The following is a 17,928-nucleotide window of genomic DNA, read 5'->3' on the forward strand; positions in this document are numbered from 1 at the left end:
TGTGTGTGTGTGTGTGTGTGTGTGTGTGTTTTAGTGATCAGCTTCTCTTAGAATTTACTGGGAATAGATTTCTTACTTCAAAATAGAGAACCTCTTGCATACAGAGAGACCTATGTATCACATCTTGTTTTTCTGTTTGCCTTCATGTCTGGAAAATTTGGAGTTAAGTATAATACCCAAGGCTGTTAGCCATTCACACTCAAGTTTTTGGCAGAATGTTCTGTCTCTCTTTTTAGTCCCACAGGAAATTGCTTTAATAATTGACTTTCAGGGGACCTGGGGTTGAAGTTTTTCTTGCATAGAAGCATTTGTACAGTGTTTGTATATATATATATATAGAGTCTCCTCCACACCCACAGTAATGAACATCTTCCCCATTTTACTGATCTAGAAACTGGGCAGCAAGTTTAAAGGAGTCTGAGGTCTGGAATCCTTGGTGACAAGTTCTGGATTCCAACCCGGCTCTTGCTCTCCAAGGCTAGTGTCCACTTCCCTCCCATGGGTGCCTCCCAACCTCTCTGAATCTAAGCTGGTTCCCTGTTTGCTGGTCCTAAAGTGCTCATCTGTTAACTGCTCATAATCCCCTCAAAGGTGGAAGCAGATTCTGGATTAAAGAAGGTGTACCTGGGAACTTGGGGGAAGGGCACAGGTCAGAAAAACACAGAAGACCCTGCAAAGAGGTCCATAGGCTTGGATGGAGGGGACATGTTTGCAGGCCCCCACCCCTCCTCGACTGTGGTGTGGCATCCAAGGATGGGAGGGGCCCTATGCTGAGAGCTGTTCTCTCTGCCTCATGGGAACCAAAGACAGATACTGTAGCAGTCTGGAATTCATTCTGGAAGAAATCTCGAACATTCCTCTGAGTCAGACTCCAATGGTTTTTAAAAATAGACTCATACCAACAGGCAGCCCAAACTACATCAATCTCCAGGTGGCTTGAGCAGCACATGCAAGGACAAGTCAGGGGAAGTAGGCTGGGCTCCGCCACTCAGGCTACAGTGGTAATTATAGTAATCTTTCTGCATTTGGGCAGGCCTTCACTGCTTACAAGACTCTCCTTCCCACACGAGTGCTTCATAGACTTAACGCTGGGTGCTGTTATTGCCATTTTACAGTTAAGGAAATGGAGATTTTGTTGGCATCCCTAGTTAAGGGGCAAAGCTGGAATTTGGACTAAAATCTTTGGGTTCTTAGATTCTTCACGGTCTAATTGATGAAGTATGCCTCGTCTGGGATGGGAGGAGGGGAGGGAGCACAGACCACTGGGTCTCCTATCCTGCAAGTTCAAGAAGGCTTAAACCCACTGGTTGTCAGCTGGAGGTGAAAGATTGGTTTCTCTGAAATGTCTCTACCGGCAAATGAGGCGTGGACCCTCACGTGGAGCAAAGTCACCTTTGACATTGCACCTCTGAACACAAGAAAGTAAATCCACATTTCAAATGTGTGTGGACAGTTCTACGCAAAGAGTTCAAAGACATCTCTTGGTGTCTCTGGGAGGCTAATAATCGTGATGGTAGATAGAATCACCTGGTAGGATTTACTTCTTGAAATAATGTCTGAACAGTGTGTTTTTAGAGGTTATGAAATGATGAAGGATCATTGTCCTGACATGCATCCCCCAGTTACTGTGCTGACTTGGGCCTTTCTGCATAGCCGGTGGGGCAAGCTTGCAGAGGCCACGCCTCCCAGACACTGCCTTTTTCTCTTTGTTCTTTTCCTCTGAATCAATTTCTTTTTCCTTTGTCTGTTGACTGTCTTCTTATAGAACCAAAAACTGTTTTCTCTCTTATAGATAAATCTAATAGTATTTCTTTTTTCTTTTCCTTTTGATGGTGCTAAAATTTGTAATATTCTCATATTTATACAAATAATTTATGATAATGATTTGTGTCTGCAATGTCAAATATGCCCTAGAACTAAATACTATTGTTTGATAGATGGCTAGAGAGATAGAAATAGGTGACACAGTATAAGTGTAAACATTTTTGCCCTTGTGGGGATATTTTAAGTAACCATCTTTGTTTTCCCACTCCCCCTGGCCTTCTCCTCTCCCTTGCCACCTCAGTTTTTGTATCTGTACCCTTCTTTTGTTAATTCCTTTCCTGTTTTCTGTTTCACACACACCTTTATAGTCTCCTGGCCATACTCCCATCTTGGTCAGTCCTTTCTCTGAAGTTGGTATGTGGTGGGTGGACTACTTTTACCCAGTTTGTGTCCATGGAATTGTCTGGCTCACTATCCACCAATTACCTAAAGTCGTTTTTGCTGCGAAAACAGAACACTGCTAAGGAGACTCATTCTTAAAGAGTTTCCTTAAAAATTGCTGAGCCCAAAAAAAAGAAATTGCTGAGCCCTGTGTGTGAAAGGAGTGGCTTCCCTAGTGGCTTAGATGGTAAAGCGTCTGCCTGCAATGAGGGAGACCTGGGTTCGATGCCTGGGTGGCAAAGATCCCCTGGAGAAGGAAATGGCAATTCATTCCAATACTCTTGCCTGGAAAATCCCATGGATGGAGGAGCCTGGTAGGCTGTGGTCCATGGGGTTGCAAAGACCCCATGTGTGTGAAAGGAGAACCTAGAGCTGCATCCTTAGCACCCGTATTCCATCAGTCACTCTGCTTCTAGGAAAAAGATGTCTTCCAAGAGGCACATGATCACTAAAGAAAAGTTGCGGGTGGACCGGCTTTGAAAGCAAAACCCATCCCTTCTGCCCCAGTAAACTGTATGACCTCTAACATGCATGGTCTCTCGGTTGGCACAGGTGACAAGACTACGTTCCAGCTGCAGGTTCGACAGGTGGAGGATTATCCCGTGGACTTGTACTACCTGATGGACCTCTCTCTGTCCATGAAGGATGACCTGGACAACATCCGGAGCCTCGGCACCAAGCTAGCCGAGGAGATGAGGAAGCTCACCAGCAACTTCCGCTTGGGGTTTGGGTCTTTTGTAGACAAGAACATCTCTCCTTTCTCCTACACAGCGCCGAGGTACCAGACCAATCCATGCATTGGGTGAGTGACAACTGCCCTTCTCTTGGGTATTTAAGGATGGAGGAATGGTTCAGCAGGAAGACTGAGCTTAAAGAAAGGCCTAGGGAGGTCATATCTGGGTGGGGGAGGGAACCTGGCTGAGGTGTTAAATTTGCTGACGGATGTTCTGGCTCCGTTCTCCCTCTGCTTGAGAAGAAAGAAGTTGTTACAAGGCTGTGTAACGCTACAGTGATGATATAGCTCATTTGTTTTCCTGCCTGCCCGACACAGCACTGTTTTCTACGTTAGTAGATTTTAGAGAGTATTCTCAGGAGGTGATGGACCCCGATAATTGGGAGCAGGCAGAATAATTTAAACTTTCCCCTTGTTTAGAGTAACTCAGATGTTTGGAATAAGTGAATTGAAAGTCTGTTCCTGTTGTTTATATAAATAACTATAACTTACCTTGACAAAACAAAATGAAAACCCTGGCCTTTATAAGTGTGATTTTTTTTTTTTTTTCCGACATAAGTACTTGAATTAGAAAAGATTTGACACATTATTAGAGAACGGCAGTTTCTAACTACCGCAGTGAACAAATCTGAAAAATTATGTAGTGACTCAAGCTTGATGAAAGTTTATTTTCTGAACTCACCTAAGGGCAAATGGGTCTCCTGATCAGTGGACACCTGTCCTCTAAGCAGTGACTTGGGACCCAGGCTCCATTGGTTCATGTGTGGCTTGTAAGGTTATCATGCCTCGAGGATTGCTTCTAGGAGGATACTATGGACCAGAACAGAGTGGCCTCTGCTCCTACGTTCGGTTCTACAGCACTGGGTTCTACAGGGAGGCTGGGAGCTAGTTTTGCTGTGCGCAGTAGAGGAGATAAATGAGTTGATGAATACGTTTCCGCCCTGGTACATTTATTTGTGTATTGGAGGTAGAGGATCTCTTCCTCCAACTCCCCTAACACTAACTTTGTGAGGTGGGTTTGTTCAGATGGCAAGACTATGTGGTGTGACAACAATGAGTGATAGATAACCTTCGACTTTTTCTTATCTCTTCTCTATATTCAGCTTTGGTTAGGATTTGGCCTATGAGGCCCCAAAAGAGTTACTAGATGAGGAATAGGTAAGATTTAAGTTCTTACTAAGTGTCAGGCACCCACTGCACTTCATACCTTATATGGATTGTCTCATTTAAATTTCCTAGCACTCTTTTGAGGTTTCTAAAGTAGAAGTGAGCTGTAGTTTTAAGATAAGGAAAATGAGGCTTAAAAAGAATAACTTACCCAAGATTATACAAATAGTAAGGGGCTTCCCTGGTGGCTCAACCAATAAAGAATCTTCCTGCAGACCCGGGTTCAATCCCTAGGTCAGGAAGATCCCCTGGAGAAGGGAATGGCAACCCACTCCAGTATTCTTGCTGGAGAATCCCATGGACAGAGGAGCCTGGTGCGATGTAGTCCATGGGGTTGCACAGAGTCGGACATGACTGAGGGACTGGCACTATCTATCCAGACTTGGAATTTGAATCAAGATGAACTCCTTCCAGAGTCTGTTTCCATTAATGCTTATTTTTTCCCGTCCAAATCACACCACCACACAGTTGATTTACTTGAATTTCAGTGATAATACCCATTCCCGAACCACCCAGCCTTCAGGGCACTTGCCTAAGGGTCATGCTATCTATACTACAGTAATAAGCAATCAATCCCCAGATCTTAGTGGCTCAACACAATGAAAGTTTATTTCTTGCTCATATAGAATCTCAGGAGAGCTGCTTTCTGTTGCAGCTCTTCTTCAAGGGGTGACTCAGGGATTCAGGCATCTTGTGATGTCATTTTTGATTCTTTGTCTCCTTGACTTTCCCTGAAGGGAAGAGGGCTGCTCTTAATTAAGCCCCTGAGCCTGTCTGTCCTCTTGGCTCCCGGTTGGCAGTCTCAGCAGTTGCCAGGTCTGGTTTGGGCTGGGTGGGGGAGGGGGTGAGGTGATAGTTATGCTGGTATTGTGTACACTCTTCTAGAAGCTAACTTAAATGTTCTCCAGGGATTGCAATAACACAATGGTGGAGAAAACAATAAGAACAAATTTTAGATACAGATGAGATTCTGAGCGCCTTAACCACGAAGAGGTACTGGGTGTCCTCATTTGAGAGGTTTAGCTTCCTCCTGGCCACTGGTGGCTGTGGTGTTATTGTTACTTTGGTCCTCTCCCCAAGTCCCCTGCACCATGTCTTTTTGTTGGACTTCTGTTACTTACCAGGAGCAACAGCATTTTAATCAAAAGTTTTTTGCAATTCATCCAGAATGGTGATTCTTTCTGTTGCTTTTCCTCTCTGCCCTCTGGCTGGGCCTTGTCTCCGGACAGGCAGGGCGTGTCTGTACTTCGATTTTTTTCCAGGGACCATCGGCGAACTGTCAGATGCTAGATTGGAAGCTGGCAGAGGATGAAGGGCTGGCTCGGGGCCCTCAGCATTGAGTATTCAAGGTTATTACACTCTCATTCAGAGCTGCTTCTCCAAGCCCTAGAAGGCAGAACCAACTGCAGACAGTAGAAGTTTTGACAGTGAGTACAGGCACACTGACAGGCTGCTTGGGAGACAGGAAATCCGGTGAAAGAATGGGGGTTTGAAAGGAAACAGCAGGTCTGAGCTAGGCAGAGCCCTCCTGCCTAAGCTGGGCAGCACTTGAGGGAGTTGCTCCCTGAATCAGTGAGCAGGCTGAGAGAGATCTCCTGTGTCCAGGCAGTGGACTCCGCTGTCTCCTGGGTGTCCTCGGAGATCTCCCACCACCTCTGAGGGAGAGCAGGGCAAGAGGATGTAGGCAGGCTGTTTCTGCCCTTGATCCAGCCTCTACATGGGCTTTGTTTGCTTTCCTAAGTGTTAATGGCGCTGCGGATTAGTTACCAACAGTTAAAAATAAAAGATTTGACAAAGAATGGCAAGGATTTCTAGGTTTTCTCCAAAAACTAGGAGGTCTGGTAAAGCCAGGCTGGTTTCACCTATTATTGGCTGCCACAGTCCCTACCACTCCGTCTTGTCTCCCAGCTGGTCTCATTCACTGGTTCTGTTACCCGGCCCTCTCTCGATTCTTGGATAGCAGTGCCGTAGAAACAAACATTACTCCCATAAGAGTCTTAGACAAGCAGAGCTTTTTATTGAAAGGATAGCTTGTGCATAAGAGAGAAGGTGGAAAAGAATGTCAGTTCCCCAAAGACTTTCTGAGAAGGGGTTTTAAAGGCAGTGTGGGGGAAGGGGGACTGTGGTTTGCCTGATGAGCTTGTGGTCAGTTCTTAGATTGGTTGGCATCAGGGTGAAGTTTTAAGGATCATCACCCTTCTGGTTTTACAAGCTGTTTGGGGTCTGTGTGCCTGCAGTCAGCAGTTTTCAGCTGGTGGGGGCGGGGCGGGCCTGCTTCCTGTAAAAACAACTTAGGAATGTGTGTCAAGCTTTTATCTATATCTTTCGGGGAACTGGGAGTTTGGCAATTCTGCTAGGTGGTAGATTTATGGTTCCACTTTTGTCTTTTGGAAACCATGTACAGACAATCAGTGGAACAGAGATGGAGCTCATCTTTTACGCCCGTGGGTCTTTAGTTGTTGTCTCAGAAGCCCAAGCTTTTAGGTGCTGTTCTTCTGGCCTGTGAAGCCCACATGCTCAAGGCCTTTCGCTCAGTTCTGTCCCAGAATGGCTGTACTCTTGTCTCCCTGTCTCATCTTGAGTTCTGTGCTTGGCTCTGTAGATGCTGTCTGGGATCCTTGTCTGTTCTCCTTCCACTCACGTGGAAAGAAAATCACAAAGTGTTTTCCCTCAGTGGGACGTTCTGCTAGGTTTTTCTCCTGTGATGATGGAAACAGCAATAGTAGCCCCTGGAAAGTTCTGGGGAGATAGGAATCAGAAGGAACGATCTGACCACCTTTGCAGGACATCTCCGAAGAGAACCAGTTTCTCATGGGGCTTTCCTAAGGTGTGTCCCTCCTCCTGCTCCAGATGTTTCTGCCAAAGGATCAAAATCCTAGACTTATCTTCTCCCATCTTAGAATGAACCAGAAATGCCAGAACTGAAGTAAGTAGTACTAGGGCTGCCATAAGAAGAAAAAACAAAAAATAGTTTAATCATCAGATTAAAGAACTGTTTAATTCTTTAATCAGAGCTGCTGAATTTAATCAGCAGCTCTGGGTACTAGGAATACTGTATTCCTATTCTATTCTGGGTAATAGGAATAGTGTCCTTGGGAAAAGTCACATCATATTCACTGATACAGGATTTGATGGATTAATCCAGCCTGGTATTTCTGGTTCTGAACCTTTTTCTTTTGTTAGAAGTATAGAAGCAGCTCATAGAAACAGACTATAGAGTGGTGGTTGCCAGAGGCTGGGGGGTTGGGGGTGGGGGAAAGGGGGAGAAGTTGGTCAAAGGGTGCAGACTTCCAGTTATAAGATGAATACATTCTGGAACTTTAATATACAGTGTGGTGGTGATAGTCAACAATACTGTATTTTAAATATATAATTGTATATTTGAAAGTTGTGAAGAGTTGTTAAATGTTCTCACCCCCACACAAAAAAAGTGGAAGTACATATGTAAAAATCTTTGCAAATGAGATAACACATTTTGTCTTTCATCGTTTTTATTTTTTCTTTAACCCTTTGTATTTCTTCCAAGAGGTCATGGTACTCCTTTACCACCTCAGAGGTATTATTTTATTGTCTTCTGGCATGTTCTGTGGCTGGTGAGAAGTCTGCTGTCCATCTAATCGTTTTCCTTCTCTCTGGTAATTTTTAATATTTCCCTGTTTTTTCATGTCCTATGCTGATAGGCACTCCAGTGTGGCTAGCTGGATTTAGTACTTTTATTTGCATTGTACAGAGTTTGCTCTGCTTGTTTAATTCGAGAATACAGGTCTCTTCTTGAAAATTTTCGGACATCTGATTCCTTCTCTGATTCTCTTCGTTTGCTTTCTAACAAACACTACTAGGTGTGTGTTGGAACCTTTCATTCAAAACATGTTTCTTAATTTTTCTTCCATAATTTCTATCTTTCTTTCCTTTAGCTGCAAAATAGAAAATTTCTTCCAGTTTCCCATTTTGTTCTTCAATTTAAAAAAATCTTTATTTTATGCTGGAGTATAGCTGGGTAACAGTGTTAGTCAGGTGTGCAGAAAAGTGCTTCAGTTGTATCTGTACATGTGTCTATTCTTTTTCAAGTTCTTTTCCCATTTAGGTTATTACAGAGTATTGAGCAGCATTCCCTGTGCTGTCTAGTAGGTCCTTGTTGGTTGTCTGTTTTAAATAGAGCGGTGTGTACACGTCAGTCCCAAACTCCCAATCTATCTTCTGCCCCCCTCTCCTCTTCCCTGGAACCGTAAGCTCCTACTCTTAAGTCTGTGTGAGTCTGTTTCCGTTTTTTAAGTAAGTTCATTTGTATGTGTTTTTTTTAGATTCCACATATGTGCCATCGCATATGCAATTTGTCTTTCTCTGTCTTACTTCACTTAGTGTGATAATCTCCAGGTCCATTCATATGGCTGCAAATGGCATTATTCCATCTTTTTAATGGCTGAGTAATATTCCATTATATAGATGTACCACGCATCTGTTAATGGACGTATGGATTGCTTCCATGTCTTGGTTATTGTAATCAGTGCTGCAGTGCACATGGGGATGCCTTCATCCTTTCAAACCGTGTTTTCTCTGGATTATGCGTAGGAGTGGGATTGCTGGGTCATAGGGCATGGCAGCCCTCTCCAGTATTCTTGCCTGGAGAATCCCCATAGACAGAGGAGCCTGGTGGGCTACAGTTCTTGGGGTCGTAAAGAGTGGGATATGACTGAGTGACTCAGCACAACACAGCACATAGTATTTCTATTTTTAGTTTCTTAAGGAACCTTCATACCATTCTTCATAGTGGCTGTACCAATTTATATTCCCATCAATAGTGTAGGGGGGTTGTCTTTTCTCTACATCCTCTGCAGCATTTATTGTTTGTAGATTTTTTGATGATGGCCATTCTGACTGGTGTGAGGTAATATCTCATTATCTCATTGTAGTTTTCATTTGCATTTCTCTAATAATTAATGATGTTGAGCATCTTTTCATGTGCTGTCTCTTGGCCGTCTGTATGTCTTCTTTGGAGAAATGGCTGTTTAGGTCTTCTTTTTTTTTTTTTAATTTATTGGCTATGCTGGGTCTTCATTGCTACTTTGGCTTTTCTCTAGTTGTGGTGTGCAGGCTTCTTTTGTTGTGGAATGCGGGCTTCAGCACTTGCAGCACTTGGGCTTGGTAGTTTTGGCTCCCAGGCTCTAGAGCACGGGCTTAGTAGTTGTGGCATAGAGGCTTAGTTTCTCCAAGGCCTGTGGGATCTTCCCAGACCAGGGATCAAACTCGAGTCTCCTGCATTGGCTGGCAGATTCTTTACCACCAAGCCACCAGGAAAGCCCCAAGGTCTTCTCATTTTTTGATTGAACTGTTTGTTGTCTTATATTGAGCCACATGAGCTGTTTGTAAATTTTGAAACTAATCCCTTGTTGGTCACATCATTTGCAAATATTTTCTCCCAATCTGTGGGTTGACTTTTCATTTTATTTATGGTTTCCTTTGCTGTGCAAAAAAAGCTTTTGAGTTTAATTGGGTCCCATTTGTTTATTTTTGTTTTTATTTCCATTAATCTGGGAGACAGCTCGAAAAAGATATTGCTGCAATTTATGTCAAAGAGTGTTCTGCCTATGTTTTCCTTTAAGAATTTTATGGTGTCTGGTCTTATATTTAGACCTTTAATCCCTTTTGAGCTTATTTTTGTGTGTGGAGTTAAAGAATGTTCTAATTTCTTTTTTTCACACATTGCCATCCAGTTTTCCCAGCACCGTTTATTGAAGAGAATGTCTTTTCTTCATGTATAGTCTTGCCTCTTTTGTTGTAGATTAATTGACCTTAGGTGCATGGGCTTATTTCTGGGCTTTTTATGCTTTTCCATTGATTTATATTTCTGTTTTTGTGCCAGTGCCTTGCTCTTTAGTTTTTAAATCCATGCACCAAAGTTTCATTTTTGAATTTGAGTGACAGTATTTTTTGGTTCTTTTTTTCAGACTTCTGTTTTTTTATACTGTTTTTTCATAACCTTCTGATTTTTTTTTTCCCCCTAGTAATATCCCATTCTAATCTTTGGTTTTTATTCCTTCTCCTCCTCAGTGTTTTAAATATGTTTGTTTTAAAGTGCTTTGGATCATTTTGCTATCTGTTTCTTGGAGATCCTTCAGTTGGTTGCATTTGCTGACATGCCTTCATGGTGGTTTATTTCTCATAGGGTCTGTAACGTTTTCATTAGCTCCTCTACAGAAGAGGTTGTTTTCCGTCAGGGGATCGTGTGTCCCAGGTATGCTGACTTCCCTGCAGGGTGGTTTTTTGTTCCCTGCTTCCAGGATCCTCCAAGTCTCACTGTGGGACTAGTTCTCCTGTTTTGTTTCTCAGCAGGGGGTTCCTTCCTTGTAAAAGTAATGAATTCTGACTTTTTCAGGACTGGAGTTACAGTCTTTGTGGGTGATTCATCTCGCCCTGGGCCTGGAGTGCATCTTCCTTGCTTCTCTCCCAAGCCAGGGGCTGGAATTTTTCTGGTTTTGATTTTAGTGACAAGGGCATCTCTTTGTGGCCCACAACTTTATGCAGAGAACCCTGTTCCAGTGCTTGACCCTGCGTGGCTGAAGTCTATCATCCCTGATAGAACCTGGCCCCAAGCCCCAGATTCTCTGTCAGGTCCCCTTAAGCAATAGAAATTAATCAGAGGCCAGACGAGAAATTCAGGCAAGGCTTTATTGAGGTCTCTGCTGTAGCAGGGGCAAGTAAGAATGATCAACAGGTTCTCTTGCTCGCTTGCTTCCCGTTCCACCCCCACCCCCCACCCCCTACTCTGAAGGGGTGGTGGTGAGCTTGTTCTTTATATGGGGTGAGGGTAGGGGAGTATCCAGGGGTCAGGGCTGGAGGTGGGGCTTAGGTGGTCTGCCCACCCCTTCAGTGGTATTACCTGCAAGGGGGCATGTGCAGTACCCTGCTTTTGCTCCTGACCTCTGCTTTTTACTCCAGGCTCTTTAAAAGTGGCAGATGGGTTTTTTGGTCTCTTTGTATCTTTTGTCGAGAATCTGCCCCAGCTGCACATGCACTCAGTCTTGCACAGTTTCTTTGTATTTTGTTGCTTGAGGAGAGCTGTGTCCAGGTGCAAGCATTGCAGCACTGCAACGAAGGGGCCCAGGTCCCAGCCTGTCTGACAACATGCCGTGGTGGGGGTGGAGGGCGGCAGAGGGCCCCTTTGCCTTGAGATCCCTGCTCACTACTTTTTCTGCTCACTACCTCCCACCTACTCAAGTCCATTCACTTGTGCAGTGCTTTCTTCTCAGTTCCTGGCACCTGGGATTTCCCTGCGAAGCTTTCAGTCTTGGCTACATATTAACATTTTTCAAGATTAGATTTTTACACAGCAGTTCTCTTTGTTTAGAAGAAGAGAGAAGGTCTTTCTCTGTCAGCTCCATGGTCCACAGTATTATTGTTCTGAAGCACTAGGCTGTTTTCTGGATTTGCCTAGATCTAGTATCTGGGACGGGGGAGCTTGGTGGGCTGCCATCTATGGGGTCGTACAGAGTCGGACGCGACTGAAGCGACTTAGCAGCAGTGTCTTCAAAGGGGATTCACTTTTTATACACACATGCGCCCCCAGGCTCTTTAAGCATATATATTTTATTCACTTCCTGGTTCATAATCCTTAATTTAGTAAAGATTTGGTAGGCCCTAAACTGGGGTCCTACAGCACAGACACAGGTTGGGGGGTGGGCGGGCTTCCTGACACAAGACCATCAAACACCCAGATCTTCAGGTCACTCAGTCAGCTCTCCCGGGGGAAAATAGCTAGTCACAGGTGACATTCTTTTCGAGTGACTGCAGAGACATTCAACAGAGCCTGTGTGACAATGCTGTTTTCCTCTCTAAGAGGTGCCTCTGGTTTGGTTGTAGTAAAGTTCTCTGCAGTGAAGGCTTCTCTCTGGTAAATGCATTTTCTAGTTCCTGATTATTAATAGTAATTCTCCACAGTAAAAATGTACCTATTTAACTGTCCTTTGCAGGAAGGGAAGGAAAAGGTAAAAAATGCTGATTTAGCTGAGCTTTTCTGGTTTTCTCATTGAACAGCAGTTGCTGTTCTGTTCTTCCCTTCCTCAACCAACCCCATCAGCCAAAACAGTAAATACCTGTAGTCTGCAACCATGGGCTAGCACAGCACAGGGTGAAGTTGCTCCAAGGGTGAGGAAGAGTCTGTGTACATTTTTTTCCTCCTGGGTCCCTCTATTTGTCAGAGCACCACGATGGGACTCACTTCCTGTTTCTCAGCTCACTTCCTATTTCCATCTGGGAATACAATTTCCGTGACCTTTCTCTTTATGGCCAGCTGAGAATGGGAATAGAAAGTTTGGACGGCCTGGAGTCATGGGTTATAGACAAGCTTGATCTGTGCAAGCACAAGGGGTGGGGAAAGATTTAGGTGGAAGGAAGAAGAAGTGAAACAAAGGCAAGGCAAACAGGGACAGCCTCTGATGGTTCTCCTCATCCGGGAGGCACCACAGCCGTTATGGCAGTGGGGTTGACCATCCACAGCTGGCTTGCAGCTGGTAACTGATGGAGCAGATACTGAAGGACCTGAGAGGAGTGGCGTAGCCTCTTAGAAAGCCCAGGGTTGCCTCTTATGGAGGAGGGGAGCCTCTCAGATCTGCCCTGGCTGCCCTTCCATGTGCAGTTAGGCAGGAGCTACTAGGTCCTAAGCCTGCTTCCCTTCCCATGCACATGGCTTGGATTGGGTTATGAAGGCATCCCCTTGTGCCTGTCTGTTAAGTTTGGTTTTCATCTTTGTTCTGAGAGGCTTCCTTAGCATGGCCACAGACCTTCAGTCTGTCCAGCTGGCCCCCCAGCTGCCTCACTGCCCATCTTTGCTCTGACTCCCAGCCCTACAGTCTTGCTGGCCGCCCTCCGCCCTTAGGCTCGCTTCTGCCACAGGGCCTTGTGTTCACTCTTCCCTCTCCCCCTGTACCTCGTGAGCCTTCCTGGAAGCAGTGTCAGGCCTCTCACCCTATTCTGCTGGCTGTATGCCCAACTCACACTCCTGCAGCTATGGTTGGGATCTGACTTCCTCCAGGAATGCTGCCACTTGGGATCTCTACTGTGGACTGAAGATGAGAACACCCAACAGTCAGGAGAGTTGTTTTTTGTTATTGTTCAGTCACTAAGTCATGTCTGACTCTGCAGTCCCGTGGACTGTAGGACGCCAGGCTTCCCTGTCCTTCACCGTCTCCTGGAATTGGCTCAGACTCATGTCCATTGGGTCAGTGATGCCATCCAGCCATCTCATCCTCTATTGCCCCTTTCTCCTTCTGCTCTCTATCTTTCCCAGCATCAGGGTCCTTTCCCACAAGACGGCTCTTCCCACCAGGTGGCTAAAGTAGTGGAGCTTCAGCATCAGTCCTTCCAATGAATACTCAGGAGAGAGATATGGCATTAACCTTCTATTGAGATGTGATACTTCCCTCTTTCCAAATTTCCAGATAGAATATTCCATTTGAAGATGATTTGCTTCTAAATGATTTCTCTTTGCATGCATCTGGGAGAGCTGATAGTTTATCATTCCAATATTTATAAATAAATGAGGAAGCAGGAAGAACGTTTTCATTCCTATTGCATTTCGTGTTTGCTCATGTGCCAGTGTGTCCTGGTTGTCTCTGGGTTGACAGGAGAGATTTATGTGATCTTTTATCATGCGACAGCAGCAAAGTGGATGTGAGAAGCTGGTTTTGTAAAGTCACTCTGCCATCCCTTGACACTGCCCGCCTTCGTCAGCCCCAAAGAGCACCCCCTCCCTTCCTCAGGCACTGCTGAAGCTATGATGCCTGTGCTCCAGGCCCTTGCCTCTTCAAGGCACATGTCAGGGCTCCTCTGTGGCATCTTTCTCAGACTGCAGAAGCCCATTGTTACCTCTGCTTCTTTTGACCTGTTTGTCCATTTCATGCACTTAGAGCCTAGTGTGTGCTATCTTTCCTGCCGTTTAGGACTTGTGTTTGGGAGGTAGGAACTGTTATTGCTCTGTTGTCCCCAGTGTGCCTATTCCAGGGACGCATGGTAGGTGGCTGAGTGAGTATTCATTGGTGCCACTCAGGGCCCTCAATCAAGTCACAGAGTATGTTGTTGTTTAAGCTTTTAAGATAAGGAAACGTGACTCTTGTCCTTTTTCTCTCTAGTTACAAGCTGTTCCCAAACTGTGTCCCCTCCTTTGGGTTCCGCCACCTGCTGCCTCTCACGGACAGAGTGGACAGCTTCAACGAGGAAGTCCGAAAGCAGAGGGTGTCCCGGAACCGCGATGCCCCAGAGGGCGGCTTTGATGCGGTGCTGCAGGCGGCCGTCTGCAAGGTAACCTTCCCTTCGGTCCCGTCCGCGGACGGGAGGTCAATGGAGAGGCACCAGTGTGGGCGTTGGCACTGCCTGCATATTTTGAGCCACCCCAGCCCATGGGCTCCCATCCACTTTGCATCAGAGGGTGAGCTCAGTGGGGCCCGTGGGGACATCTACAGCCGTCAAACCAGCTGGAGTGCAGGGATGCCTGGGGGCTGGTGTGTGTCTGTGTCAGGGTGTGGCTGTGTGCAGTGGGAAGCTGTCTTTGCCAGCAGACAGCTGTTCTGTGTCTCTGTATTTGACTTTTTCCTCTCTTTTTGGCAGGGCGGGGTGGGGGGGGGAGGGAAGGGGTGGAGTCTAGCCATATGCATAGAACCTTGTAGAGCTTTATGACCCAGTTTTTGTAAATACTAAAGATTGCTCTCTTGGGGAAATCCAGTGAAAAAAGAAATTGCTTGTCATTTTTGGTTTTGTTTCTGTTTGTCTTTTTCCTGTTTCTCTATAATATATGAATCCAGAGGGAGGACATAGATTTAGGTCAGAAATGAACTCAGACTTTGAGAGGTTCCAATCTCAGCAAAATATATAAATGGAATGTTGGTAATAATTTATTCTTAAAATAATTTTCTACTGTCAAAACAACCCAATAACATCAACAAAAGATAAAAATAAATGTCACTCTTGAATTTTGCTATCCCAACACATACTTCAGAATTTTTTCCAGAGTGGTCATCATACACTATGCATAATTGGTAGAACTTTCTTGAATGTTTCAGTGGGCTCAGCAGCAGGGTGGTGGTTGGGACACCCATGTCTGGGGGAGGAGGGCTGGGTAGGGAGGTTAGAATTCAGTTTGGGGAGGCCGCATATCTGACCTCAGAGAGCCTGTGTCAAGTGCTTCACAGACTGACTTCTCCTCTGAGTCCTTTACGAAATGATAAGAGAGCCATGGTTGTCCTTCCTGAAATATTAATAAAACCCCAAATGGTAGACAGAGGGAGATAAGGGGAAAGGAAAATGTGAAGAAAGCAGCGCAGCCTTCTCAATCCTCTTCTCAGCCCCACTGGCATTCTGGGGCCCCACTGGTCCTTGGGGCCGCCCCGGAGAGGAAAGTCTCACAGTGGCCTCTGCCTAAGACGGCTGCAGAGTGGCCCCTGCCCAGCTGCTGGCCAGAGGTGAATGGCTTGATTCAGAGGCCCCTGATGCTTCATAGCAGCCCAAGAAAGGCAGATGGGACCCAGCTAGATTCAGCTCTGAATCTTTCAAGTAAGTCACAAAGTAGTTCATGGATTTGCCTCAGGAAGAAAAATTATGTTTTTGACTCTCATTCAAATACTGACTGTATAGGGTGCTATCTTTAGATATGTTCTGCCAAATCCACTGCTTGGCAGAAAAAAATAGTGCAGGGAAAACACAGGATCACTCTCATCGCCCCATCCTGGGGATATTGTGGGTTTTCTTTTTGAGGGGAAAGTCATCTTTAAGGCTTAGGGGGAAGAACCCAGTGACAGGCCTGTGCACTGTCCAGTTATATTAATTCTGTTTGATTAGAGCAATCAGAATGGCGTGATGGAATGCTGGAGCTTTGGTGGTCTGTGAGAAGCTGTTTGATTTGTTCTTTGCCCACAGTACCTTCCCTTGTTGTCCCAGACCCATGACAATATCCTTCCCTTTGAAAGCTCAATATTTTAAGACTTGAGTGTTGCAGTGGAGATGCTAACAGATTTCTTAAACTCAGTGCCTGCGCCTGGTTATGAATTGTTGGCTAAGAGGCATTTTAGTGTGTGTTTCAGTTTTATATCTTTTGGCGTTTTTTTTTTTTTTTTTTTTTTTAATTCCCCACCTTGCCCTCTGCTGTGGGGAGTCTCTGGAAAGTTATTTAATTGCTTGGAACTAGGCAGCTTGATGAGACCCCAGCTTTTCTCTTTGCCATTCTTTTTCCATTGTGCTGTGTCACTCTTTGTTTGAGTACCTATCAAGCAGTTTCTTTCTCAGTTGAAATCACCTATTTATAACAAATGTCATCTATCCTGGTTGACCACAGGCTTATTTATAGCAGCTGAATATCGGAAATCACCTATCTGTTGAGGAAAGGCTGTAACAATCATACCCTATAAGAATATTTGAGCACTTGAATAATTCTTAAGATAAATTAAGAAAAGCAAGTGATAAAACAGTATAGAGGTATGACCCTATTGTTCAAACAAAAGAGAAAAATAACAGAAAAGATTGGAAATAAGTAGACCAAAGTGTTAACAGCAGTTGACTCTAGTGATAGGATTATGTGTGGCTTTTATTTTTTTCTTTGTTTTTTAATTTCATATTTTACTTAAATTTTCACAATAAATAACATGTGATTTTTAAATTTTGTAATGGAACATTTCAAACATGTGAGAATAGAGAAAATAGTTAAATAAAACCCCATGTACCCATGGTCCATTCTTGGGCAGTTACCAATCTGTAGCCAGTCTTGTTTCATTTGTATTCCTAATCATTTTATTTCCCATTATTTGAAGTAAATCCCAGATATCATTTGTTTCAGTGTTTAGATTGTTAATGCTAATTAGATTTCAATGATAATGAGATTTTTAAAGTTCTTTTAAAAGCCCTAAGCATGCATTATTTTGTTGACTGTATTTTCTGCCTCCTCTTGATTTGCCCAGATTAAAGGCCCTTCCTCTTAATCCTACAAACTGAATGTGACGGCGCCAGCAGGCCTGTGATCTCTGCAGTTGGAGAGATGATCTGCAGGCTGGAGCTGGCTAGGCAGCCCCAGCCCCTGTCTTCCTCTGACCCCATGCCCTGGAGATGGAGCTGATAATAGGCCTACCTCCCAGCCCACAGGGGCGCTTTGTTCTGATTTCATTCTCACTCTGGCTTCCCTAGGATGGACTGATAGTTACCAACTAGAGGGACTCAGGGGTATGGAATGCTCACATGACTGGTCTTAAATCCCACCCTGATGGCTGACTTTACATTTCTTGGGAAGCCGCTCTTTGCAAAAAGAAGGAAACAGTCTGTTTCTACTTAGGATTGTATTTAGGTTAAGTAGAACTCTGCTTCTACGAGTGGACGTTCTGAGTTGCCATCTCTCCCCACTGCAGGTCACATTGTTAGGAGAGGCCGTGGACCAGCAGCCACAGCTAAGGAACCCCTCTGTCACCAATGCAGGCGTTTTTCCCGAGGCTCTACTGGCCTGGGCTGGAACGAGGGAGTGCTATTACCCCCAATTTCTTTTTACCTAGAGACCTGTTATTAAACTTTCTCTTGGTCTGAATAATGGTTTCCCCCATTACTGCTTCTGTTGCTCTCCTGGGACTTCCTGGAAGTTGACTCTAAGTTGTTTATTATGAAATTGCGTAGGTGGAAGTGTGATGAGTGGTTCAGATTGGAACCATGGCTGCTTTCCTCTTCTCCCCAAATAGGGAGAGCTGGTGCCCTGGGGAAACAGGAAGGGAGGGGGCTGCCAGGGGCCTCTGAGTTCTCGGTTGCGGCTTTGCTGTTCTCTGGGGCTCTCAAGTCAAAGAAGTTCCTTGCAAAGTTATGCC

The 17,928-nt window shown here is 44.9% G+C and overlaps 1 protein-coding gene across 1 annotated transcript in view; it reads left to right on the forward strand.

Moving 5' to 3' along the window:
• The window catches only part of ITGB5 (integrin subunit beta 5), a 108,599-nt gene that overhangs the window by 25,562 nt on the left and 65,109 nt on the right, over positions 1-17,928 (forward strand). The window contains exons 4-5 of the mRNA XM_061166979.1: positions 2,758-3,007; positions 14,230-14,398. Coding sequence (XP_061022962.1) covers positions 2,758-3,007; positions 14,230-14,398 — 419 coding nt within the window. The remainder of the gene's footprint in view (positions 1-2,757; positions 3,008-14,229; positions 14,399-17,928) is intronic.

The sequence above is a fragment of the Dama dama genome, chromosome 19, assembly GCF_033118175.1.
Source record: "Dama dama isolate Ldn47 chromosome 19, ASM3311817v1, whole genome shotgun sequence".
NCBI classification, from domain to species: Eukaryota; Metazoa; Chordata; class Mammalia; order Artiodactyla; family Cervidae; genus Dama; species Dama dama.